The sequence below is a fragment of the Hydra viridissima genome, unplaced genomic scaffold, assembly GCF_058129835.1.
Source record: "Hydra viridissima isolate aposymbiotic clone 2 unplaced genomic scaffold, HvirCarnegie_v1 scaffold_16, whole genome shotgun sequence".
Classification (NCBI taxonomy): domain Eukaryota; kingdom Metazoa; phylum Cnidaria; class Hydrozoa; order Anthoathecata; family Hydridae; genus Hydra; species Hydra viridissima.
Genome location: NW_028324315.1, coordinates 4645294 through 4667232, shown reverse-complemented (window position 1 = coordinate 4667232; position 21939 = coordinate 4645294). Strand labels below are relative to the sequence as shown.

The following is a 21939-nucleotide window of genomic DNA, read 5'->3' as shown; positions in this document are numbered from 1 at the left end:
TTTGTAAGTATATATTTTTTTTACTATGAATTTTTTTAAATTTTTTTGCGCCATTTTTAAAATTTTTGTTTGCACACGTTTATTGTTTGCATATATGCGTTTTTGATACTAATATGTATGTGGTAATAAGTGAATTTATAGCTGTTTTATCAATGTATTTTTATAATAATATAAAGTGTCTTTTTAATGTTAGTTTATGTATGCAAGGTTTGTCAACATTATGTATGCAAGATTTGTCAACTTCGCCAGCCAAGTAATGTACTTTTAACAGAGGGTTACACGATAGTGTTTAGTGTCAAACTGTTACTGCTTTAGGTCTAGCTGTTTTAAAGCCTTTATTATTAAAGATTATTAATAACATTTTGCTTAATGTTGTTTCTTATGTTTTGTTATATATGAATGTTATCTTAAGTTATATTATAGATGCATATTATATTAACTTATGGTGTGTGCTATTGTTGTGTGTTGTTGCTGTGATGTTTTTTTGTTATCTTTTGAGTTAATAGACATTTGGCTTATCTTCATGTTGGTGTCTATTTTTAAAAATGGTAAATCGGTAATTTTATTAAAAATCACTGCTTTTAATCATTCACTAAAAGCCAATACAAATTATTTTGCCATATATACAATTTGTTTTATCTCAATTTGATTTTTTGTCTTTAGCGCTGTTTACTACATGATTTTGCTATAAATATTTTGGAATCATGATGTTCCAGCATAAACTATTTTGTTAAAGCTAATATGAAATATTACTTTACAACTACTACTCTGGTAAATCACAACAGCTTTTCTCTATAAGGTAATTTATTTTTCATTTTTTGTATGTAATGTTTTTCTTATTTATTTACTTATTAGTTTAGTTAAATAAATGAAGTATTTATATCTGTACCTCAAAAGTCCAAGGTCGGTTGTTTCATTTTAGAAATTGTCCAGGAGAGAGGAAACAGTAAATTAATTAGTCTTTGTTGGCATATTCTTGATTGTTAAATTTGTGTTATTTTTTTCGTGTTTTATTTAATTTGTCTTGAGGCACATGAAATGTTATTTTTACAAAAATAAAAAATAAAAAGTTAAATAAAAATAGTAAAATGTCGTTTCTGGACAACAGACGTTTTTCCTTTCTGGGGACACCAGACCCTCTATATTGACTTAACTTTGTTTCACATTGTTGTAGGACAACAGTCTTTATACCTCTGTATATACTGAAAAAACTAAAAAGATCTTAACTCTTTAACAAAAAACTAGACAAGCGACCTTTGTCTTCTGAGGTACAAAAATTAAGGATTAAAGTTTATCTTAGTTTATTGTTATGGTTCAGCTTATAGTCAACTTTAGTTTACTTTTTGTTAGTTTTTGCTTCAACTATCTTTTTTCTTACTTTAAACAATTTTCTAGAGGAAATGAAGGGAATAGGTAAAAAAAATTATAATCATATATTTATTTATATGTAAATATTATTTTATTAATTATTCCGAGGTATAATTTTTGTCTTTAATGTCTGGTAGAAGCATAACTGGTAGGGCTGCGTTTTAAATTTTATATATTTTTATGGAGAAGTATATGCAATAGGTGGAAGAATTATTTAATGTAAATATGACCATTTTAATCTGTTCGCATTTTACTAATATTTTTATTAAAGTTTAATTTTTCACAAGTAATCCTTTTTACTTGTTTGTCTTTTTTTTTTTTTTTTTAAGCATCTTCTTCATCTTGTAAAAATGGTGAGGTTATGCTTTACATTTTGATTTATATTATGAAACATATCAAGCTACTGATAATTGTTTTTTGTGTACAGAACATAAAGAATGGGGAAGGAAATTAGCAAACACTATTGTTACTAACATGTTTTTTAACAATGAGCAATAGTTCAAAAATGAAAATATTCGAAAAGATGACGTTACTGCTTTTAAAGTTCGACAAAACATGAAAGATTTACGAATAAACACATAACAACACAAAGAATTCATTATTGCAACTTCAAAATGGTATATAGATGGTTTCTTTAAAAATCAAAAAAAAATTTACTTTGGGGAAAATTTACGATATAACTGTGCTATTTCTATATCTGTAAGTTTACGTAGTTGTACATTTAAAAAAGTTTCTTAGGTGATAGTCTTAGGGGAAAGTAGGGAAATATGAGATGGTGGGTAATATGGGCATCTAAAATATCTTTTTATAAATCCAACCAACGTTAAGCTTGCTGAAGAGAAAACCAGGTTTATATTAGGAGACTACTTCCACAGATAAATTACAACCCTTTTAGAGAAAAAGCACGTTGAAAACATGTCATCAGATGAAAAAGGGAGGCTAGAAACAACAGTAATATATATAAGTGCATCTGGTGAATGTCTCTTTAATGATTACCTTTCCTCGAGCACAGATGAAGGTGGAGCTAATGGAGAGGCACTTCCTGGATCCATTTTTTCTTGCCAAAGTTGCCATTATTCTTAGAGCAGTGATTGACGCAACTACTAGTTGCAGCATCTGCTGCCTGAGCAGCTCCAGCCTGAATGACCTGGAGAAGGTTTATAAAATTGTGGCCGATTTTTCAGATATTAGATTTAAATATGGCCTGTCCACTTTTCATTTGTCGATAAGAAGCATGGAGTGCTTCCTTCACATAGCAAACAGGCTATGTTTAATTTTAAGGAGTGGCAGGCTAAGGAAGGAAATAAAGAACTTTTAAAACTCAAAAAAAAAAACAGATTCAAGTTGCGCTTAGGTTTGTTCTTGGTATCAATTTTGATGTTCCAAAGTCAGGAGGATCTGTGAACTCCAATAATAGCAATACTGCTTGGAGGTTTTTTAGGGGATACCAAAAGTCAGTAGAGATTCTAGGAGTTGATGAAGAGCTGATGAAGAGGTTTTAAATTGCCTTTTGTATTCTCTTCAGCAACAAGAAAGTGGACCCTAACAAGCTGCATCACTATAACCAGGAGACTGCACAAATGTACACCAGCCTGTACAACTGGTATCATATGCCCCTGTTGTATAGACTGGTGTACAGTCTTTGCACAAAGAATACACCGTCTTGACAATCATTGACCACCTGTGCGACATATTGTAAATTTAAACATACTATATTTCCCTTTTTTATCATAAAATTGTCAAGACATACAATGACCCACACTGAAATTAACATCTGAGCAGTAATAATCACTCCTAGAGACCAAGTATACGCCGCTTTGAATCCCTCGACCTCAATTACCAATACCTTAATTGAAACAAAATATCTAACCATTGAACCTAATTTGCTATATCACATAAACATAGATCTTAGCTTACTGTATAAAGCACTACTTCATTAATATGTTTCCATTTTCTCATTATAGTAAGCAGTTGATGCTTTTAAAACAAAATATTATGTAATGTGTTATGGTATTCAGTTAAGGATGCAAAAACGTTTAGCGAATCTGCCACCCTCAAAAAAGTTTAGCCGCCCCATCTACCCCGACCTGTTTTTCAATTATTAAATTTTTTTGTTAATTATTTGCTTTAATTGTTGTGAAAAATAATATAAAGTGCCCATAAGTGTTTTTGTTTTTTTACTTTGTGATTGTAATTTCCGTTTTATTTTGTTTGTTTATTCGATTTTAATTAATCTAACAGATAAGATGAATTAAAATTTAAAAAAGAAAACGCTCTTGATACAAAAACAGCATGTGCTATTATAACAGTATCACACACATAGTTTATATGTTTACTCTCTTAAAGTTCTAGTTTTTTCATAGCGTCTAAAAGATAAATTGTCAAGCAACATTAAAGAATATGTTTATAATAAAATTTTTTATTCAAGTATTTTGACTAAATCAACTTTTAGTCGACTTAGTCGATTTTAAAAATGTATAAGTCAATTTTAGTCGACAGTCGAATAATTTCAAAGTCGTAACAACACCACTAAAAGCGAACATGAAATAACGTCATAAACAACACCGACAAGCTGTATCATGAGAGCAGTGTAAGTATGACAACAGTAGTCAATGTTATATTATAAAACATTTTCTAGCCTAACGCTAGAAATGTCGTAACTACGATGGAAACGTTACGCAAAAATTTTTTTATTTTATTTTAGTGTCTACTTATCTGTTACAATATTTATTTTAGGTTTTTTATATGACGCATTAATCCAATATAAAAGATCAAAGTTAAATTTTTTTTTAAAATTGTTATACACATATTTGATTGTATATTAATTTTTTTTGTTTGAAACGTATTTGTACTCAATTACTAACTTAGTTGTGTGCGACATGTAACAAATAGATACCAAATAATTAATAACTCATTCATAATTTCCATTCGTTTTACATTAATTTGATTGAAAAAGTTTATGTTAAAAAAATATAACAATATTTCTGTTTTACTTTTTCGTCCATCTAAAGCATGATGAAGTGTTATTATTTTGTGTCAGTAACTAAAAGCGTATTGTTTTGAACTTATTAATGTCAAGGAAAATGGTTCTGCCTTACACTGATATGACCTATGTCAGTTGCAAATTACTCAAATATTGTTAAATAATTGGTAAATTATTTTACCTCGGCATACTTTTTATTTTGATTTTATAGATGGTTTATTTTTTTCAATATGAAGGCGTTTTTCTAAATGAGTATTAGTTAAATTTTTCTACAAGTTAAAAATGCGAAACATTTTTTCTACAAGTAAAGTTTCGCAACTTCAACTTGTAGAAAAAAGCCACTATAAGTTAAGTAACAGACCGACCATAACCCGTATAACGGGTTGGCTTTTCCTAGTTATCATTATTTAAATAAAAAAGTGAATTTTTAAAAATATTTACCATTTTCATTCATCCCGTTTAGACGATGACTAAGTTTTTCAACTTGATCCTTCACTAAATGTTGAGTCATGTATATTTTATCACTATAAATAACATCACTAACAACGTAAACGTCGTCATCTTCTTATTTATTATCAGCATCACAATTATCATCATCATTATCACCATCATCATTATCACCATAATCTTCATTAAAATCAACATCATCATTTTTAAAATCATCATCAACAACACCATTATCATCATTAAAGTCATCAGCGTCATCATCATTAAAATCATCGGCGTCATCATCATTAAAATCATCAGGGCCATCATCATTAAAATCATTACCGTCATCATCATTAAAATTATCAGCGTCATCATCATTAAAATCATCAGTGTCATCATCATTAAAATCAGCATCATCAACATCATCATTATTGCTATCATTATCATCATCATCATCATCATCATCATCATCATCATCATCATCATCATCACCATCATCATCATCATCATCATCATCATCATCATCATCATCATCATCATCATCATCATCATCATCATCATCATCACCATCATCATCATCATCATCATCATCATCACCATCATCATCATCATCATCATCATCATCAGCAGCAGCAGCAGCAGCAGCAGCAGCAGCAGCATCATTAATATCACAATAAATCGACTAAAAACCTTGTAAAATTTTAAATATTGTTACCTTTTATCAGCTCTTCCATCACTTCATTTTTATATCCTTCATTTTGATTTTTTACTAAATATTGAATATACAGACTTATCATCATTATTCTAATTGTCATCATCATCATCATCCTCGTCATCATCCTCGTCATCATCATCGTCATCATCATCATCATCAACATCATTATCAAAGTTGTCATTTTTATCATTATCAATATCATTATCATAATTTAACTAAAAAAGTGAATCTTTAAAAATATTTACCAGTTTCATTCATCCCATTCAGACGTCGACTAAGTTTTTCAACTTTATCCTTCACTAAATGTTGAATTATATTTATTTTCATACCATAAATGACATGACTAACAACGTAAACGTTTTCATCTTCTTTATTATCATCAACATCACTATTTTCATCATCACCATCATCATTATCATCATCATCATCATCATCATCATCATCATCATCATCATCATCATCATCATCATCTTCATCATTACATCACCATCATCATCATTAAAATCCAAATCATAATCACCATCATTATCATTATCATCATCACCATCATCATAATTACAATCATTATCATCATCACCATCATCATCATTAAATCATTATCATCATCACCATCATCATTATTAAAATCATCATCATCAGCATCATCATCATTATAATCATCATCAACAATATCATCATCATCATCATCATCATCATCATCATCATCATCATCATCATCATCATCATCATCATCATCATCATCATCATCATCATCAACAACAACAACAACATCAACAATATCATCAATAATGTCACGATAAATTAACTTAAAAGCTTTCAAATATTATTACCATTTTTCATCTCTTCCATCACGTCATTTTTATTTCCTTCGTTTTGATTTTTTGCTATATATTGAATATACAGATGTATCAACATAATAATCATTATCCTAAATGTTTTCATCATTAATACATCATTATCATAAATAAAATGATCATCATCATAACCATAATCATTATGATCATCATCAACATCATCCTCAACATATTGATAAACTATTTAATTAGCTTGTAATTTTTCAAATATAAATACCATTTTGTTTTTCCTTCTTTATATCATTTCCTTTTGCATCGGTTATCGTCATTTCTAAATATTAAATATAAAGTTTTTGTCATTATAGGGGAGATGGGGGGGCAGCTTTGAACGGGGGCAGCTTTGAAAAAATGCATTTTTGAAGCGTTTTTGTATTTTAAACTTAATAAAACTAAATATTTTATGAAGATAACATTTACCCTTGCAGTTGTCACCTGTCTTCCCTGGGATTTGGCATAAACTGGACAAAATATATGATTGGTTTGTTTTTGAGGACAAATCGTAAACATTTCGATATAAAGTTGTAAGAACTTTTTGACCACATTTCTTACTAGTGAGATGTTTAATGTTATTTATAAGAAAGGATAACTAATAAGATTTAAAATTAAGCAGAAAATGTCAATTGTTGAGATAATTTTGTTTGGAAAAATTATCATTTATTATTTAAATCGCTATTGGGGCAGTTTTTAATAAAATGAATGGGGCACCTTTGAATCGCTGTTTAAACTCTCGCACTTTATTGCTTGATTATTACGGCCTGAATTTTGATTATTTAAATATAAAAATGGTTCGAAATTATAAAAAAAGAGAGTTACAGAAGTCATAGAGGATGATGTTAATAATGCTGTTCTCCAAGTTACAAATGGATTAATGAGGCCAAACGAAGCTGCTTATAATATAAAACGTAATACTTTACATTACAGAATAATGAAGTATAAAAACTTTTTATCTAAGACCAAGCTTGGTTTGAAAACTAAATATACTGCCGCACATATATTTAATAAAGATGAGGAAATAATGTTAAGAGACTACCAAATAAAAAGCTCTAAAATGAATTATGGCTTGACATACTCAACTTAAGCTTAATTCATTTCCATATATGTTATAATCGTGTTTTTTTGAAGTTTACGGTGTAGTTTTGTAAGTTTTTTTAAAAAATTGCTTCTATTTACAGCTTAAATAGCTTTATATAACTTTTGTTAGATCAACTCTTTAGAATGATCATAAGATTAGTAATTTAGAAAAAATAACTGATTTTTACTATTAGAAACTTAAACTTAATGAAATTTATAAATATATCAATGCTTTATTGTTAATTTATTGTTAATTGTTTATATTAAAAAGGTGTGTTCAAAGCTGCCTAAGATTGGGTGTTATTAAAAAGGTGTGTTCAAAGCTGCCTAAGATTGGGGCAGTTTTGAACATTTTTGCGCATGTTGAAGAAATAAATATTCTTACTTATTTTTTAGCTCAAAATTTATTTAAACACTGCAGATTTATTCCTTAATCATTATTTTGACTATTTAGAAGAAAAAAAGTGGTTAGAATAATAAAAATATTGATTTATAAAAAAAAGTTTAAAAAATGTTCAAAGCTGCCCCTCTCTCCCCCTCGGGTTGCTTTTTGATAGTGGTAAAAAATTTTCGTATAAAAATCAATGCGTTTTGAAAAAGATTTTTAAAAAATTAGTGGGATTTTTTAAAACTTTGACTTCGAATTAGAGCACTTTTCGTTGATTTTCAGGTCTTTGTTTTTATACTATTTTGAATCAGCATATATATATATATATATATATATATATGAAAATAAAATTTTTTTTTATTTTAATGATTATTTTAAACAACTTTTAATCTTTAGTTACCTTTTAATACATCATGTTTATTAATATTTACATTAATTTAGTTTTGAACTTTTTGAACTATTCCCTGCACCTAACAACAACCCAAATCACCTAACTTCAACATTTTGATTTTGGTTTTATTTATCTTTTATACTTAGAGGATCCTTATTGATAGCAGTTGAATTTATTGATATATTTGTTGAAAATGACAATACTGTTGACAATCATGAATATTTTAATAGAAAACTTATTATTGGTATATTTTTATTGTTATTTTAAAAATAAAATAAAAATTCATTTAAAATCCAAATCAAGATGAAAGTAATTCTGACATTTTTCTTTAATTTTATTTTTTAATTAATTTTTTTTAGTAATTTTTTTTAATCTTTAAATGTTACATGTAGATTCTTCAATTGTTTAATCATTTTTCACCATATATATATATATATATATATATATATATATATATATATATATATATATATATATATACATATATATATATATACAGTCCTGGTCCTAACCCCAACTGTAAAACTTTTCAGCAGGCTAGGAGTAGACATGAGTGAATCTATTAGGAACAACAATGTGCCGTCAACTTTAACTACTTTAGATATAATCTTTTTTGCATCATAAGAAAAAATGTTTATCAAAATCACCTTTGTAATAATAGCAATCAGTATTACAAGAAAGAAAATAATTATTTGATTGCCACTTGTATCCAATAATGAAATAGGACAAACTTATCTTTAATATTGCGTTTATAAGAAACACAAAACCAAACGACAGTTTAACATAACAATCGCTTCGTTTTTTCCCATTAAAAAAAAGAATGTGTTGAAATAAGTTGACCATAAACATACATACGATAACATGAAAAAAATAGATGCTCAAGATTTTCTAAAGTTGGCAAAGATTCTTTAAATATATCATTAAATAACACTTGAAAACCTTTAGATCGAGTTGTATCTTTAAGAATAAAAGAAATACTTGTTTAACAAAAGGACTGATTTAGCAATTTGTTTTGCAGCAAACACTGTACCAATATGCATTTTTTTGATTGCTCCAAGGTAACTTTCAAAAGTAAAACATGAAGTTGCCCATAAAGACCTCCTAATTTTTTACACCTAAAGCTAAGTGACGAATTAGATGTATATTGAAGAGACACTGATTTTTTCCATATAACAATTCCACATCTGATTAAAATTCATTTAACAAAGTGAATGAATTTTCATCAGATGTGTAATTGAATCAGATACAAGAAGCATTATAGCAGTGACATGTTTTATCCAATGTGAAAAATATTGTGCAGGTATTCTATTTTTTACTAAAGGCCAACCAAAAAACAGAAAATTCTGCCATTCGGAAGCTTTCCATGACTTCTTTTCAGTTAAAGAACAAGTGTCACGACCACAATTATTTGGTAGATTGATATTTTTCCTACTGTTACTGATATCACATATATTTTGAACTGAAAGAGAATAATCAGCACCACGATTATCAATCCACAATGACAATGTTTAGTGACTCCAAACAAGACACTGTACATGTAGTTAGGAATAGTATTATTGATTATATCAAAGCATGGAATATCCATAAGAATTGAAGTACCTTTTACCCCATTAATAGATAAACCTGCTGCAACAGCATTTACACAATCTATCATATGTAAATCTTTTGAACGATGTTGAAAATTGATATGTCTATATACATGTGCTCCATCGTGATGCTCACCTTTAACATAGCAAAAGTCACATCCATAATATCCGTTGAATTGTTTAGTATTTGTAAAAATTGGACGGGCTATAGTATCAGTAGTGAAAAAAGTAGTTAGACAGCGTGTATGCTGATTATTTGCCGAAGTAAATCCGATATACCATAATGATTTTGTTTCTGCTACAAATGGCTTCAAAAAAGTTGAGCAATTGGTTTGTCTTTACCAAACCAAATTCCAGCACAAGTAATTTTTTTTTTCCTATCAGAAGGAATAAGTTTATTGATTGATGCCAAAATGGGATAAATTGATCTTGTTGAAGAGTTGTACAAAGATGAACCATCAATATTAAAAGTTAAAGTAATATCATTGGGAAGCAGAGGCAGTTTTTTTATGCATCTCCATCTATGATATCTGACTAGTAATAATTAGCTCGATTTTTGTCCATGAAACGTACATTTCTAGGCTCTAGTATTTTTCTCAATTGATTTTCTATTCCACAATATAGGAAATAAGAATCTTGTGCCATACTTTTTTTTTTATCATACAAGGTATTACAAATAGGACATTCCCTTGTTTCCACTTCCCCAAGATAATACTGACAGTCTAGGCAATACAAATGAACTTGCACTTGCTCATGATTACCGTTTAATTGCTTTTTATAAAAATAAAAAGAAGAATAGGGAAAGTCTGGTTTTAACAGGCATACTAGTTTTAGTAAATCTTCTATTGCAACATCAGACAATTCGTGTCGTAAAGAGATTGAAAGAATCAAAACAAAAATTTCAGAAATTGAAACAAGAGCATCACTGTTCAATTTTACAATTGGAATTGCTTCAATTTTACAATTGTTCAATTTTACAATTGGAATTGACAACAGAGGAGATTTTTTCTTTTAAACCAACAACCATGAAAGAGACAATGGTTTTATAACATTCATTTTCCCCACTAATCCCAATAACATTGTCACAAGAATATTCAGCACATTGTTGCAAATACATTTTTTCAAAAATTTTTCTACGATCTTTCGATACGCACCCATTTTTAATTTAGCAACTTCTAAACTTTCATAGAACCTACTTCACCTGATTTAAACTTGCCTAACAGAGAAATAGATGGGAGTGGGAATTTCTATATCAGTAAATGATAAGTTTGCAGTGATGTGTACCACAACATCAATGCAAATTGAAGAACATTTGATAAATAATTTTTTTTTTTTTTTTTTTTTATTTGGTGACTTTATTTGGAGTTCTTCAAGAATAGAAAACAACTTTTCTTTTTCTGTTCTAAAATGTGAATTGAGGTTTTCCAGCATACTCCTTCTTTTTAACATTCGTTGGTGGGTTACTTTGAGCCATTATGGTAAAGAAACTGGAAGATTTTTATAAAAAAGTTGGACATTTAGATTTTTGCCAATACGAATAGACTCAACAACTTCAGGAATGTGTAGTTCATTTTGAATAATCTTATGGAACACAACACAACCATCAATTTGGAAAATAAATATCCTGCTAGTGAATCAGCAGCTGAAAGGGAATTAACAGCTTTAATAATATCCTTTGATAAAAATTTCTGATATTCATCTTCTTGAAATATTCTTTTAGTTGTTGATTTTTTTGGTCCGAATATAACTGGAAAAGAAGCAGTTGCTATGCTAGCAAATAGAATTGACAGGCTTCAGGTTATTCAGCAAACGAAATATAACAGAAACTTGATTTCAAAAATAAAATTGTAAGACAGAGAGCTCTTTATTTCCAAGTAAAAGAGCTGTAAAAAAGTACAACTTCCAATAAGCATTTATTTCCTTCTAAAAATGGATTGATAACAAATAATGAGCATGAGAAAAAAATAGAATGATACATAAAAATATTGTTTGGATCATTTCATGACTGTCAACATTGATGTTTCCGCTCTTATGGAACCTTTTCTCCAAGCCGGTCACATTTTATTCCTTTCCAGGATCAAATATTTCACTGAAGAAAGATTGGGTCAAACAACTTATGTTCGAAACAAATCAAATTTAATTTCTCACGAGCGCAGGGTTTCAGATGAAAATATATTAACGATAAGGCAACCGACAATTTTAAGCAGCAGATAGAATGCGAAGTTAACCTTAGAAAAAAGTCCGGCCTAATGTATATGAAAATCTTTGGCTTTTGAAAAAACTTTTTCTTGCACTTTTTTTTAAGAGAAAACAGCACTTCTTCGATTGCAACTAAAACAAGCTGACAATTAAATGTCAAGTCCTAAGAATAAAGTTAGGACTTGAGACAATTTAAAAATTGATGAACGATTCTTTAATCCAAGAAATAAGAAACTACTTTTTATTGAAGATTGACTGATGATTCATACATTATGCAAATGTACAGATGGAGTATACTGTCGCCCACTTCTTGGATTCTCAAGCAAAAGGACCATTGAAAGAATAACAATAACGTTTTGATCATGGGAGGAACACCCTTGTGAACACACTGAAGAACCTTGTTGGTAGAGAACCCACACTGCAACCTACACCAAATGAAACTTCATCCCAAAACATAGAGGATGCGGACTATTTGGATACAGATAGTTTGATGTCTCTTTTGTTGGACAATCCTCACACATAGTGGTATAGAGCAGCATGTAAAATTAAAGAGGTGAAGTTATCTGCTAAAAATATTGTATGAAAGTAGCTAGACAAATACCTTTGTAATGCACCAGCCAAAAAAGCAGTGAATATTGAACAGTGAAAAAGCTCTAAAACAGTTGAAGATCGTTGCAAATAAAACGTGTTTTATTTATTAACTGAACTTTTAACGACTTTAAAATAACAATGATTAAACAATACTTTTTATCATGTTGAAAATGAAACCTAAATATGCTTTTTTATGACATCTTATTACATTTATAATCGTTGATAACTGTAATCAATAAAAAAGAGTCAAAAAAGACATACCAGTCTCTGAGGCCGGTAAGTCTTTTATGACTCTTTTTGATTAATAACAGTCATCAACGTTTTTCATACGACATTGGTGATCGTAATTAATCAAAATATATTGTTGTGTCATTCTTATGATTAAGGAATTAATAGGAAAGAAAAAATAATTCATAAAAACTTCGTTGAATTTTAATAAGCATGATGTAAAAGTGACATTTACCTCTCGAAAACATTAAAGCTTTCAACCAGTTGAAGATTGTTGCAAATAAAACATGTTTTATTAACTGAATGTTAACAGCTTAACTCTCTTCCAGAGGGATTAAGTTCTCAATTGCAAAAGTGCACAAAGAAATGGAGAGGATGACGCGTCGCTTTGAAATGATGTAATGAACGCATGCGCAACCAGGTCGCATAGGCGAAAAACATGCATGCGCAAACGAAACAAGCAATCATTACTACTAAAACAATTCATTACAAACGGGACTAGAATTAAAGACAATTCACTGAAATTTTTCGTTCTGTTTTAAAAACGAGACTGGGGGATACTTTACCGAGTGCTTTTTTTAACGACTTTAAAATAACAATCATTAAACAATACTTTTTATCATGTTGAAAATGAAACCTAAATATGCTTTTTTATGATATCTTATTACACTTATAATTGTTGATGACTGTTATTAATCAAAAAGAGTCAAAAAAGACATACCAGTCTCTTAGACCGGTAAGTCTTTTATGACTCTTCTTAATATAAATAGAACAGAAACGTTTAATGTTTAATGTTTAACGTCGTTTCTTCATTAGTTACTAGGCTTTGAAAAAGCGCGTTCTCAAAATGCACGCGGCCATTGGAGAAAGATCCATGAAGCGAGTTAAAACAATTTTTCCTTTCGGAATTTAATTATTAGTTTAGATATGCTATTACATATAGTATTACATAAAGAATCATATTAAGATAAATAATCATCGTTAAGATCATATTATAATTGAAGTAAGTATATGAAATAGATATATATACATTTTTATTAGATAATGTAGAAAGGATTTAAAGTAGAAAGGATTTTAATTTTTTATATCGTTTATATTTTATTTGTTTTAATTTTTCTTTTAGCAGTTTTACTTTTATTATTTTATTTTTTAGAAGGAAAATAGGGGTGTGGATGTTATTTAAAGTTATACTAATGCTATTTCCATAAAATGGTTATTTCTACTTTGAAATTTCTGTAATGCTATTAACTACTTTTGTTCTTTTTTAAAAAATTTAGAAAAATAAATTAAAATTTTATGCCAAAACTGAAATGGCATGTCACATGTTATTGCGTGTAAAGGTTAAATTTTGTTATGAGGATTAAAGTTCTAATGAAAAAAAAAGAAGGAAAAGAGTATTGTTTGTAAATATATATTTTGTTTACTTCGAAACTTTTTAAACTTTCTCACACCACTTTTAAAATTTTTGTTTGCACACATTTATTGTTTGCTTATATGCTTTTTTGATATGTATGTGTATGTGGTAATAAGTGCTGTATAGTTGTTTTATCAATGTGTTTTTATAACAATGTAAAGTCTTTTTTTATTGTTTGTTTATGTGTTAATATGTGTTATATAATTGTTTTAAAAATGTGTTTAAATATGTATATAAGGTATATATTTAACCATATATACTTATTTAAACACATTTATTGTGTTTATAGTTGGTTCATATGCGTTTTCAAAGTACTGTGACTTGGTAAACATGTAGAGCAAGATTTGTCAACTTTGACAGCCAAATAATGTACTTTTAACAGAGGGTCACATGATAGTGTTTAGAGTCAAACTGTTACTGCTTTAGGTCTAGCTGTTTATAAGTCTTTATTATTAAAAATTGTTCTAAAAATACATAATAATTTATTTAAATAACATTTTGCTTAATGTTGTTACTTATGTTTTGTTATATCTGAATGTTATCTTACTTAAGTTATATTATATACATATTATATTAACTTATAGTGTGTGCTATCATTGTGTGTTGTTGCTGTGATATTTTTAGTTATCTTTTAAGTTAATAGACATTTGGCTTATCTTCATATTGGTGTCTATTGTTAAAAATGGTAAATAGACATTTTTATTAAAAATCACTGCTTTTAATCATTCACTAAAAGCCAATACAAATTATTTTGCCATATATAAAAATTTTGTTACCTCAAGTTGATTTTTGTTTTTAGCGCTGTATACTACATTTTGCTATTAATATTTTGGAATCATGATGTTCAAGCATAAATTGCTATAATCACTTTAAGTCGCTATAATCTCCCTTCACATATCGAAGTTGCAGTTGTATTTGATGGTGAAGATAGTGCACCACCTGCTTGCAAGAAATTGTCATTTACCCAAGAGGTCATCCTCTTAAAACTATATGAAGTATGTCTGCCAACTTTCTGTTTGGAGGAAAAATCATTCTTTTTGGTGGTGACCTTAGGCAAATTCTGCCTGTTGTGAAAAGAAGAAAACCAGCTGAAATACTAGAATCGTGTATGAAATGTTCTTTGCATTGGCAATGGGTACAGAAGTTTGCATTAACTGAAAATATTAGAGTACAAGATGGGAAAGGTGAATTTTCCCAATGGCTACTAAAACTGGGGAATGGAACAATACCTGTCAAAGGGGAGGATCCTTTTAAAGGATGCATTGAAATACCAACTCAGTGCATCATTATCGATTGTTGAAAAGATTTTTGGAGATGCTGATCAAAATGATAATTCTAAACGTGTGATTTTAACATCAACTAATGTTTATTCATTATCAATCAATGAAGAAGTGCTTGAATGTCTGCCGGGTGAGGTCAAAATATATTTAAGTGCTGATCAAATTGATACTGATGACCTTTATGAAAGAAATAACTTTCCTGTTGAGTTTTTAAACAGCTTAACTTCTTCAGATATGCCACCTCTTTGTTTAAAATTAAATTGGTTGTGTAATTTCCTACTTAGAAATTTAGAACTCAAAGCTTGGTTATGCAATGGTACTCGAATGAAAGTTTGTGCTCTTCAAAATAATTATATCGATGCAGAGGTTTTGATAGGGTTGCAGAGGTTTTGATGATGCAGAGGGTATGTTTCTGGTGGTAAGCAGGTTTTTGTTCCCCGAAATCAGTTGGCACCATCAGGTTCTAATTTAGCTTTTGTTCTGAAGCTTCGAGAGTTTCCTGTCAGATTGGCTCATTCAATGACAATTAATAAAAGTCAAGGTCAAACATTTAATAGAGTTGGGGAATATCTCAATAAACCGTGTTTCTCTCATGGTCAACTATATGTTGCATGTTCAAGAACTAGAGCATATAATAGTTTGTTTTTCAAAATTGATAAACATCTTAAACACAAATGTTATATTTTCTAATGTTCTTAATTTATAGTCTTTAGATTTTCATTTTGAAAATTTACTGTTTGTAGGTTGTGAGAACATTTTGTATGTATAAACTTATTTTTTATCTTAATATTGTTATAAAATGTGTTTATATGTGTTATATAAAACCATATTTGTTTATAGTTTTATATATGTTTAAATTATGTTGTTTCCATGTTTTCAAAGTGGTGACTTGGCATGATGTTGTGCAAGATTAATAATCTTGCCAGTCAAGCAATGTACTTATAGCAGAGGTGTGACTTGGCAACATTTAGTGCCAGGCAGTGTTACTGCTTTAGAGCTAGGTTGTGTTGTCTAGCCTTTTTTAATTATTCTGGAAACACATAATGTCTGTCAATGTTTAGCATAATGTGTATGAAAGAGTATGCAACCTTGATCAAGGGTGTTTTAATGTCCTAAAATTGAATAACTAATATTGAACATAAAAACAAATATACTTTTATGTATTTATATGTTTAGTAAAAAGGTAAATATAGTTAACTTTAAATTAGTTTTCGAATTTTGTCTTTCATATTTTAATTTGGTTTGTTATTTTCGCTGGATTTTAGGATCAAAGGTGTAATTATTCTATTGTTATGTGTTATTGTTGTGATCTTTTGTACTTCGAAACATATTTTATTGTTACATTTTCGATAAATGTTTATATTAACTACAATGTCAAAATAGGTTACTATAAATAGGTAAATCGATTTTTTTTTTTTTTATGGTGTCATTTTTTTTATGTTATCAATTCTCTTTTCTTTTTTTTTTTCGTTTAAAGATTTACGATTGACGCATTTATACGATTTATAAAAAAAAACCTGTTTACCTTTAATTGTAAGTTTTCGTCAGTTAAAATGATATAAATATATGCAATTAGTTCAGTTTTTTTTAAATTTTCTCCATTATGCCTAATAAATTGTGGTACGTAACTTAGGAGATCTTTTTAAACAGGGGGTGAACATTGCAGTTTTGCGCATTTGTCAAGTATCGAATTACTTAAGTTTTATAAGGTGTTTAACTAATTAAATAGCTTAGTTTGCATTTGCTGCAACACTTTTGAGGAAAAAAATATTCTTATATATGTTAAATTCTTATACATATTTAAAAGAAAAAATATTCTTATATATGTTAAATTCTTATACATATTTAAAAGAAAAAATATTCTTATATATGTTAAATTCTTATACATATTTAAAAGAAAAAATATTCTTATATATGTTAAATTCTTATACATATTAAAAAGAAAAAATTCTTATACATGTAAATCATTGTTTTACTTTTTATTATTCTGGTAAAAGGTCTTCATCAAAATCTTGATTACTCTTAACAAAGATAAATCTATTCTCCTGACCACCATTAAGGCAAAAACGGGAAAGAGAGGTCCTTTATTAGTGTCAAATTATTTAAGAGAATTAAATTTCCAGTAACAAAAGGAGTTTTTAGTAATTGGTAGCAAATTACAGTTTACACAAAGCTATTGAAACATAAAAGCCTTATACAAAAATGGTCAGATTAGTGCCATATATAGCAATGGTCAAATGATTAGATATTTTTAATAAACTGACCGTTTATTTTGAAAGTGACGCAAGTCCATTTTTTCCGCTTTCAAGGTATTAAATGTTAGCATTTTAGTCGATTAAAAAATATGCATTAATTGTACTAAGTTTGGCAATGTCTCTACGAATTTAGAGATAAGTAATTTGATTACATAAATGACTTGCATGTAAGCTTATCTAAAATAACATACTCTTTCAGGGTCCTAAATGGACATTTTTGTAATCAATTGTTATGCAATTTCATTTATTGACGAATTTTAAATTGATCAAAGCATATGGATATGTTTAAATACTAACTGTAAATTATTTACAAATAAAAAGTTTCCCACTAGGTTTAATTTAAACTGTGATTTCTAACTTTTTTTGAAAAATGGATTTACACCACTTTCAAAATGAATGGTCCAAATTTATTTAGTTGTGTGCATTTAACGTTTTAAAGACTATTTCCTTTTTTAAAGAAACATGTATCAAGCGGATACCGAAAAACTAATAACTCATGTATAATTTACGTTTGCTTTATATTAACCTTATTAATTAAAGTTGATGTTTTAAAAAATATAAAAAGAATTTTGCTTTACTTTTTCGTCAATTTAAAGCATGATGAAGTGTTATTATTTTGTGTCAGTAACTAAAAGCGTATTGTTTTGAACTTATTAATTTCAAGGAAAATGGTTCTGCCTTACACTGAAATGACCTATGTCAGTTATAAATTACTAAAATAATGTTAAATAGTTGGTAAATTATTTTACCTTCGCATACTTTTTATTTTAATTTTACAGGTGGTTTAATATTTTTTATTTGAAGGCGTTTTTCTAAAAGAGTATTAGTAAACGTTTCGCAACTTTAAATTGGAAAACAGCCACTATAAAATAACAAACCGACCATTACCCATATTACGGGTTTTTTTTGCTATTTTTGATTAATAGCAGTCACACTTACCGGTCATGATGCTTTAACAGTTAGACTTACCGGTCATGATATTTTAACAGTCAGATTTACCGGTCATGATACTTTACCGAGTGCTTTTTTTAACGATTTTAAAATAATAATGATAAAACAGTGCTGGTTTTCATGCTCAAAATAAAACCTAAGTATACTTTTTCTTAGGTTTTCGCGTCTTCTAAATGGAATTTAAAAGTATGTTAATTGAATTTCCCTGCAGACAAATGACGTCTATAGAACATCTAAGACTACTTTACTTTGTATATATTATAGATGCTTATACTTTAGACGTATATAAGACATCGAAAAAAGGTCTGTTTAGGGAGCGAAAACCCGGCTCAAATTTCTTTGGGTACCCGTACACGGGTAGTTTTAATAAATTTAAATACTCGATATCCAAATCTTTGGGTCGGGTATTACCCAATTTAAACAACTCGAATATTGAAGCAGAGATAAATCAATCGATTTACGGTTTTCAAAATCGTATACTTTTTGTTTGACTTTGAAAGCCGTCAGTTAAGCGAAGTTTCTTAAATTAAACGAAGTTGAAATCCGTTAAACTTCGAAAAAAAGTTAATTAAACGATGTCGGAAGCCCTAAAAAGTTGTAGCTTTAACATTAAATCGACTTTGAAAACCTTTAAATGTTGTTAAGACTTAATTAAAACGATGTTGAAAGCCGTAAAAAGTTATAACTTTAAGTTTAATTGACTTTGAAAACCTTTAAAAGTTGTTAAAACTTAATTGAAACGATATTGAGAGCCGCAAGATTTTGTAAAACAAAATTTTACGGTTATAAAAGTTAAATAAATTTGTTTCCATTATATTTAACGAATTTGAAAACCTTAAAATTTTCTGTATGTTAATTAACAAGATTTAAACATTGTAAAACATCAAACAAATATGCCAAAGACCAATCGCTCGCTGGTTTGGCAGTACTTCCTGAAGGAATACAGAGGAAATAAGACCTATGGTGTGTGCAATCTCTGAAAGAAGGACCTAAAATGACTTCGGGGTCAACATCGACCCTGAGTGGTCACCTGCCATCCTACCATAAGGATGAGTACATCGAAATGTGTCAGAATCAAAAAATACAGTATGAGGCAGAAACTGCCAAAGAGGACCAAGTTGAATTGGCAGAAGATGAATTGGAAACAGTTGGTAACTTAGTTATTTAATGGATTGTACGATGCGATGTAGCGAAGTTATACAAATTCATGTCAAATTTAAATGATTTTTTATTAATGTAAACAACGAAATCAGAAGTTAATTCAATGTTAACAAATGTATACGATTTTTTTTTAGGTCACAGGACACGAAAAAGGGTTCTAAAAGCCAGATAAAATCTATGCTATCCAACACAGAGCACAACTCAACTTCGTGTTGACATGAAGATTTACCTTGCAACTGACAATCTGCTTTTCTCCATATGTGACTCTATCCAGTTCAAAAGACTGCTTGCCCACTTTGACTCGAGGCTTAAGGTTAAAAGTGGTGCCTGCATGGCTCGCTTCAAGTTACCTCTCCGCTATAGGATTCTGCAGATTGCCATGAAGAGCATGTTTGACAAGGTGCTTCCTCATTGCGACAGAGTTGCAATCAGCACTGGCATCTGGACCTCAAGCAATAACGACATATTGATGGTGGTGACTCTTCATTACATCACCAAAGAGTTTGTTCTACGAAAGGTAACTGTTGGAGTTGTTCCACTCCCAGGTAAGCACACTGATCAGAACATTGCTTCTGTTATTTAAATGGAGAAAAGCAACATTTTATATAATATTATATATAACTGTTATTTAAATGGAGAAAAGCAACATTTTAATAGATTAAAATTAAAAACGTAAAAAACTGTTCAAAAAACGAATCAAATTTACGGTAGAACGAAATATGACGTAATGAACAAAAGACGCAATTGTTCAGTATCAAAAGAGGATAGAAGGAACTTATGGACAACTTTGTTAAAAGTTTTAAGTCACTCAAAATGGTCAAAAAGCGGGTTGTTGTGTGTGATCAAGCTTCAGATAAAAAAGCTGCACTGAGGAAGTTAGAGACTATTGCTGATCTTGAAAGTGGTTCAATCACATTCATTGACCTGGAAACATGGGCCTGGAAAGGACTGTCAACAAACAGCCTGATATCAAGGCTGCTATCGATGCATGCAGGACAATATCCATCAGAGTCAATCACTCTCCTCTTGTTGAATGGGTGTTGAAAAAGAAGTGCCTCGAGATGAATGGTAATATTTTTAACTTTTTAAGTAGATGAAGCACCTAGACGATGATGCACCTAGACATCGACCATCTTCAAAGTGTGCAATGTGCTCTACGGGCTGACAAAATAGAATGGACTACACCCATTCCCACAGATGAACAGTTTGAGCTGGTTGCAACCATTCTGCCTCTCCTGACCACATGCCTAGTCATCTCTGAGTCAATGTCGAGTGGTAAGAAAATTACAATGGATAGAGCACTGACAGCCATTGTCCATCTTGTGGATAGATGTGCTTCTCTGAGGGTCAAAGAAATAGGAAAGAACAGTGCCACTGGAGTTGTTCCAAACGATTCCCAAGAGGAGGATGTTACATCATGCTTTATGCTATAGGCTGCCTGCTACACCCTTTCTTGAATGGCCAACAGCTGCACGCTTATGCTGTCAGGGATGAGAATTTTGACAAGTTGAAAGTCAGTCATCCTAAAACAGAAGACTGGATGTCAAACCAGCAAGGTGCAATCAATGTCTCAGATGAGATCACCCATGAGCTTCTTGAAGATTATTGTGAGACTGATTTCTCCACGGGAGTAATTTTGGCGGCCTGCCTTGAGTGCCTCTAGTGAGTGGGCCTTTAGTGAAGCTGGACAGGTGGTCCACGAAAAGAGATGCAGGTTGTCTCCAAAAACCTACGATAGAATCTTATTTATTTTGCGATAAACCTTTTAATTTCATATCTTTTTTTTAGAATCACTTGAAAAGCAGATAGGTATTTATTATTTCTTTTCTGATAAATAACTATCTATAGTGACACGGATTTCATAACTGCTAACAGGTCCCGGTGCATAGGGAGTGTAACACCTATCACAGAATACCAAATCACTGTATTCTGTGTCAGTCCAAGTAACAGTTATGAATTTCGTATTTAAATTACTTAAGTAAAATGACTTCAGTAAACCGAATTACTTAAGTAAAATGACTTAACTTACAGTTATGTTGCAGCATTTTTTTAAATTTTTAGTTATTTGATTGCAG

The 21939-nt window shown here is 29.6% G+C and overlaps 2 protein-coding genes and 1 long non-coding RNA gene across 6 annotated transcripts in view; 1 reads left to right on the top strand and 2 right to left on the bottom strand.

Annotated features, from left to right (window-relative positions):
• The window catches only part of LOC149877642 (uncharacterized), a 25658-nt gene extending 12487 nt beyond the window's left edge, over positions 1-13171 (bottom strand). For 2 of the 4 annotated variants that reach the window (XM_090073644.1, XM_090073646.1), the window contains exons 1-6: positions 13039-13171; positions 6567-6620; positions 6326-6379; positions 5741-5794; positions 5496-5549; positions 4793-4846 (exon numbers count right to left, since the gene is read on the bottom strand). In XM_090073644.1, the coding sequence (XP_089929770.1) occupies positions 4793-4846; positions 5496-5549; positions 5741-5794; positions 6326-6379; positions 6567-6620; positions 13039-13051 (283 nt within the window). In that variant the 5' untranslated portion in view covers positions 13052-13171. Of the gene's footprint in view, positions 1-4792; positions 4847-5495; positions 5550-5740; positions 5795-6325; positions 6380-6566; positions 6621-12585; positions 12638-13038 lie in introns of all 4 variants that reach the window. The other 2 variants (XM_090073645.1, XM_090073647.1) reach the window with 2 other exon arrangements.
• LOC149877643 (uncharacterized) lies at positions 1740-4546 on the bottom strand. The gene is made up of 2 exons (XR_016447829.1): positions 3017-4546; positions 1740-2960 (listed from the first exon to the last, which is right to left on the bottom strand). It is a non-coding gene; the product is annotated as an uncharacterized LOC149877643 (long non-coding RNA).
• A 490-nt stretch (positions 13172-13661) lies between the features above and the next one.
• LOC149877641 (uncharacterized) lies at positions 13662-17077 on the top strand. The gene is made up of 3 exons (XM_090073461.1): positions 13662-14206; positions 14507-14902; positions 15017-17077. Exon 3 carries the CDS (start codon positions 15435-15437, stop codon positions 15888-15890), a length of 456 nt encoding a protein of 151 aa, XP_089929587.1. The 5' UTR covers positions 13662-14206; positions 14507-14902; positions 15017-15434; the 3' UTR covers positions 15891-17077.
• The last annotated feature ends 4862 nt before the right edge of the window (positions 17078-21939 follow it).

Bases quoted from the DNA above. Each gene is read 5' to 3' on its own strand.
- LOC149877641 (XM_090073461.1), top strand. From the start codon at position 15,435: ATGGAACAATACCTGTCAAAGGGGAGGATCCTTTTAAAGGATGCATTG.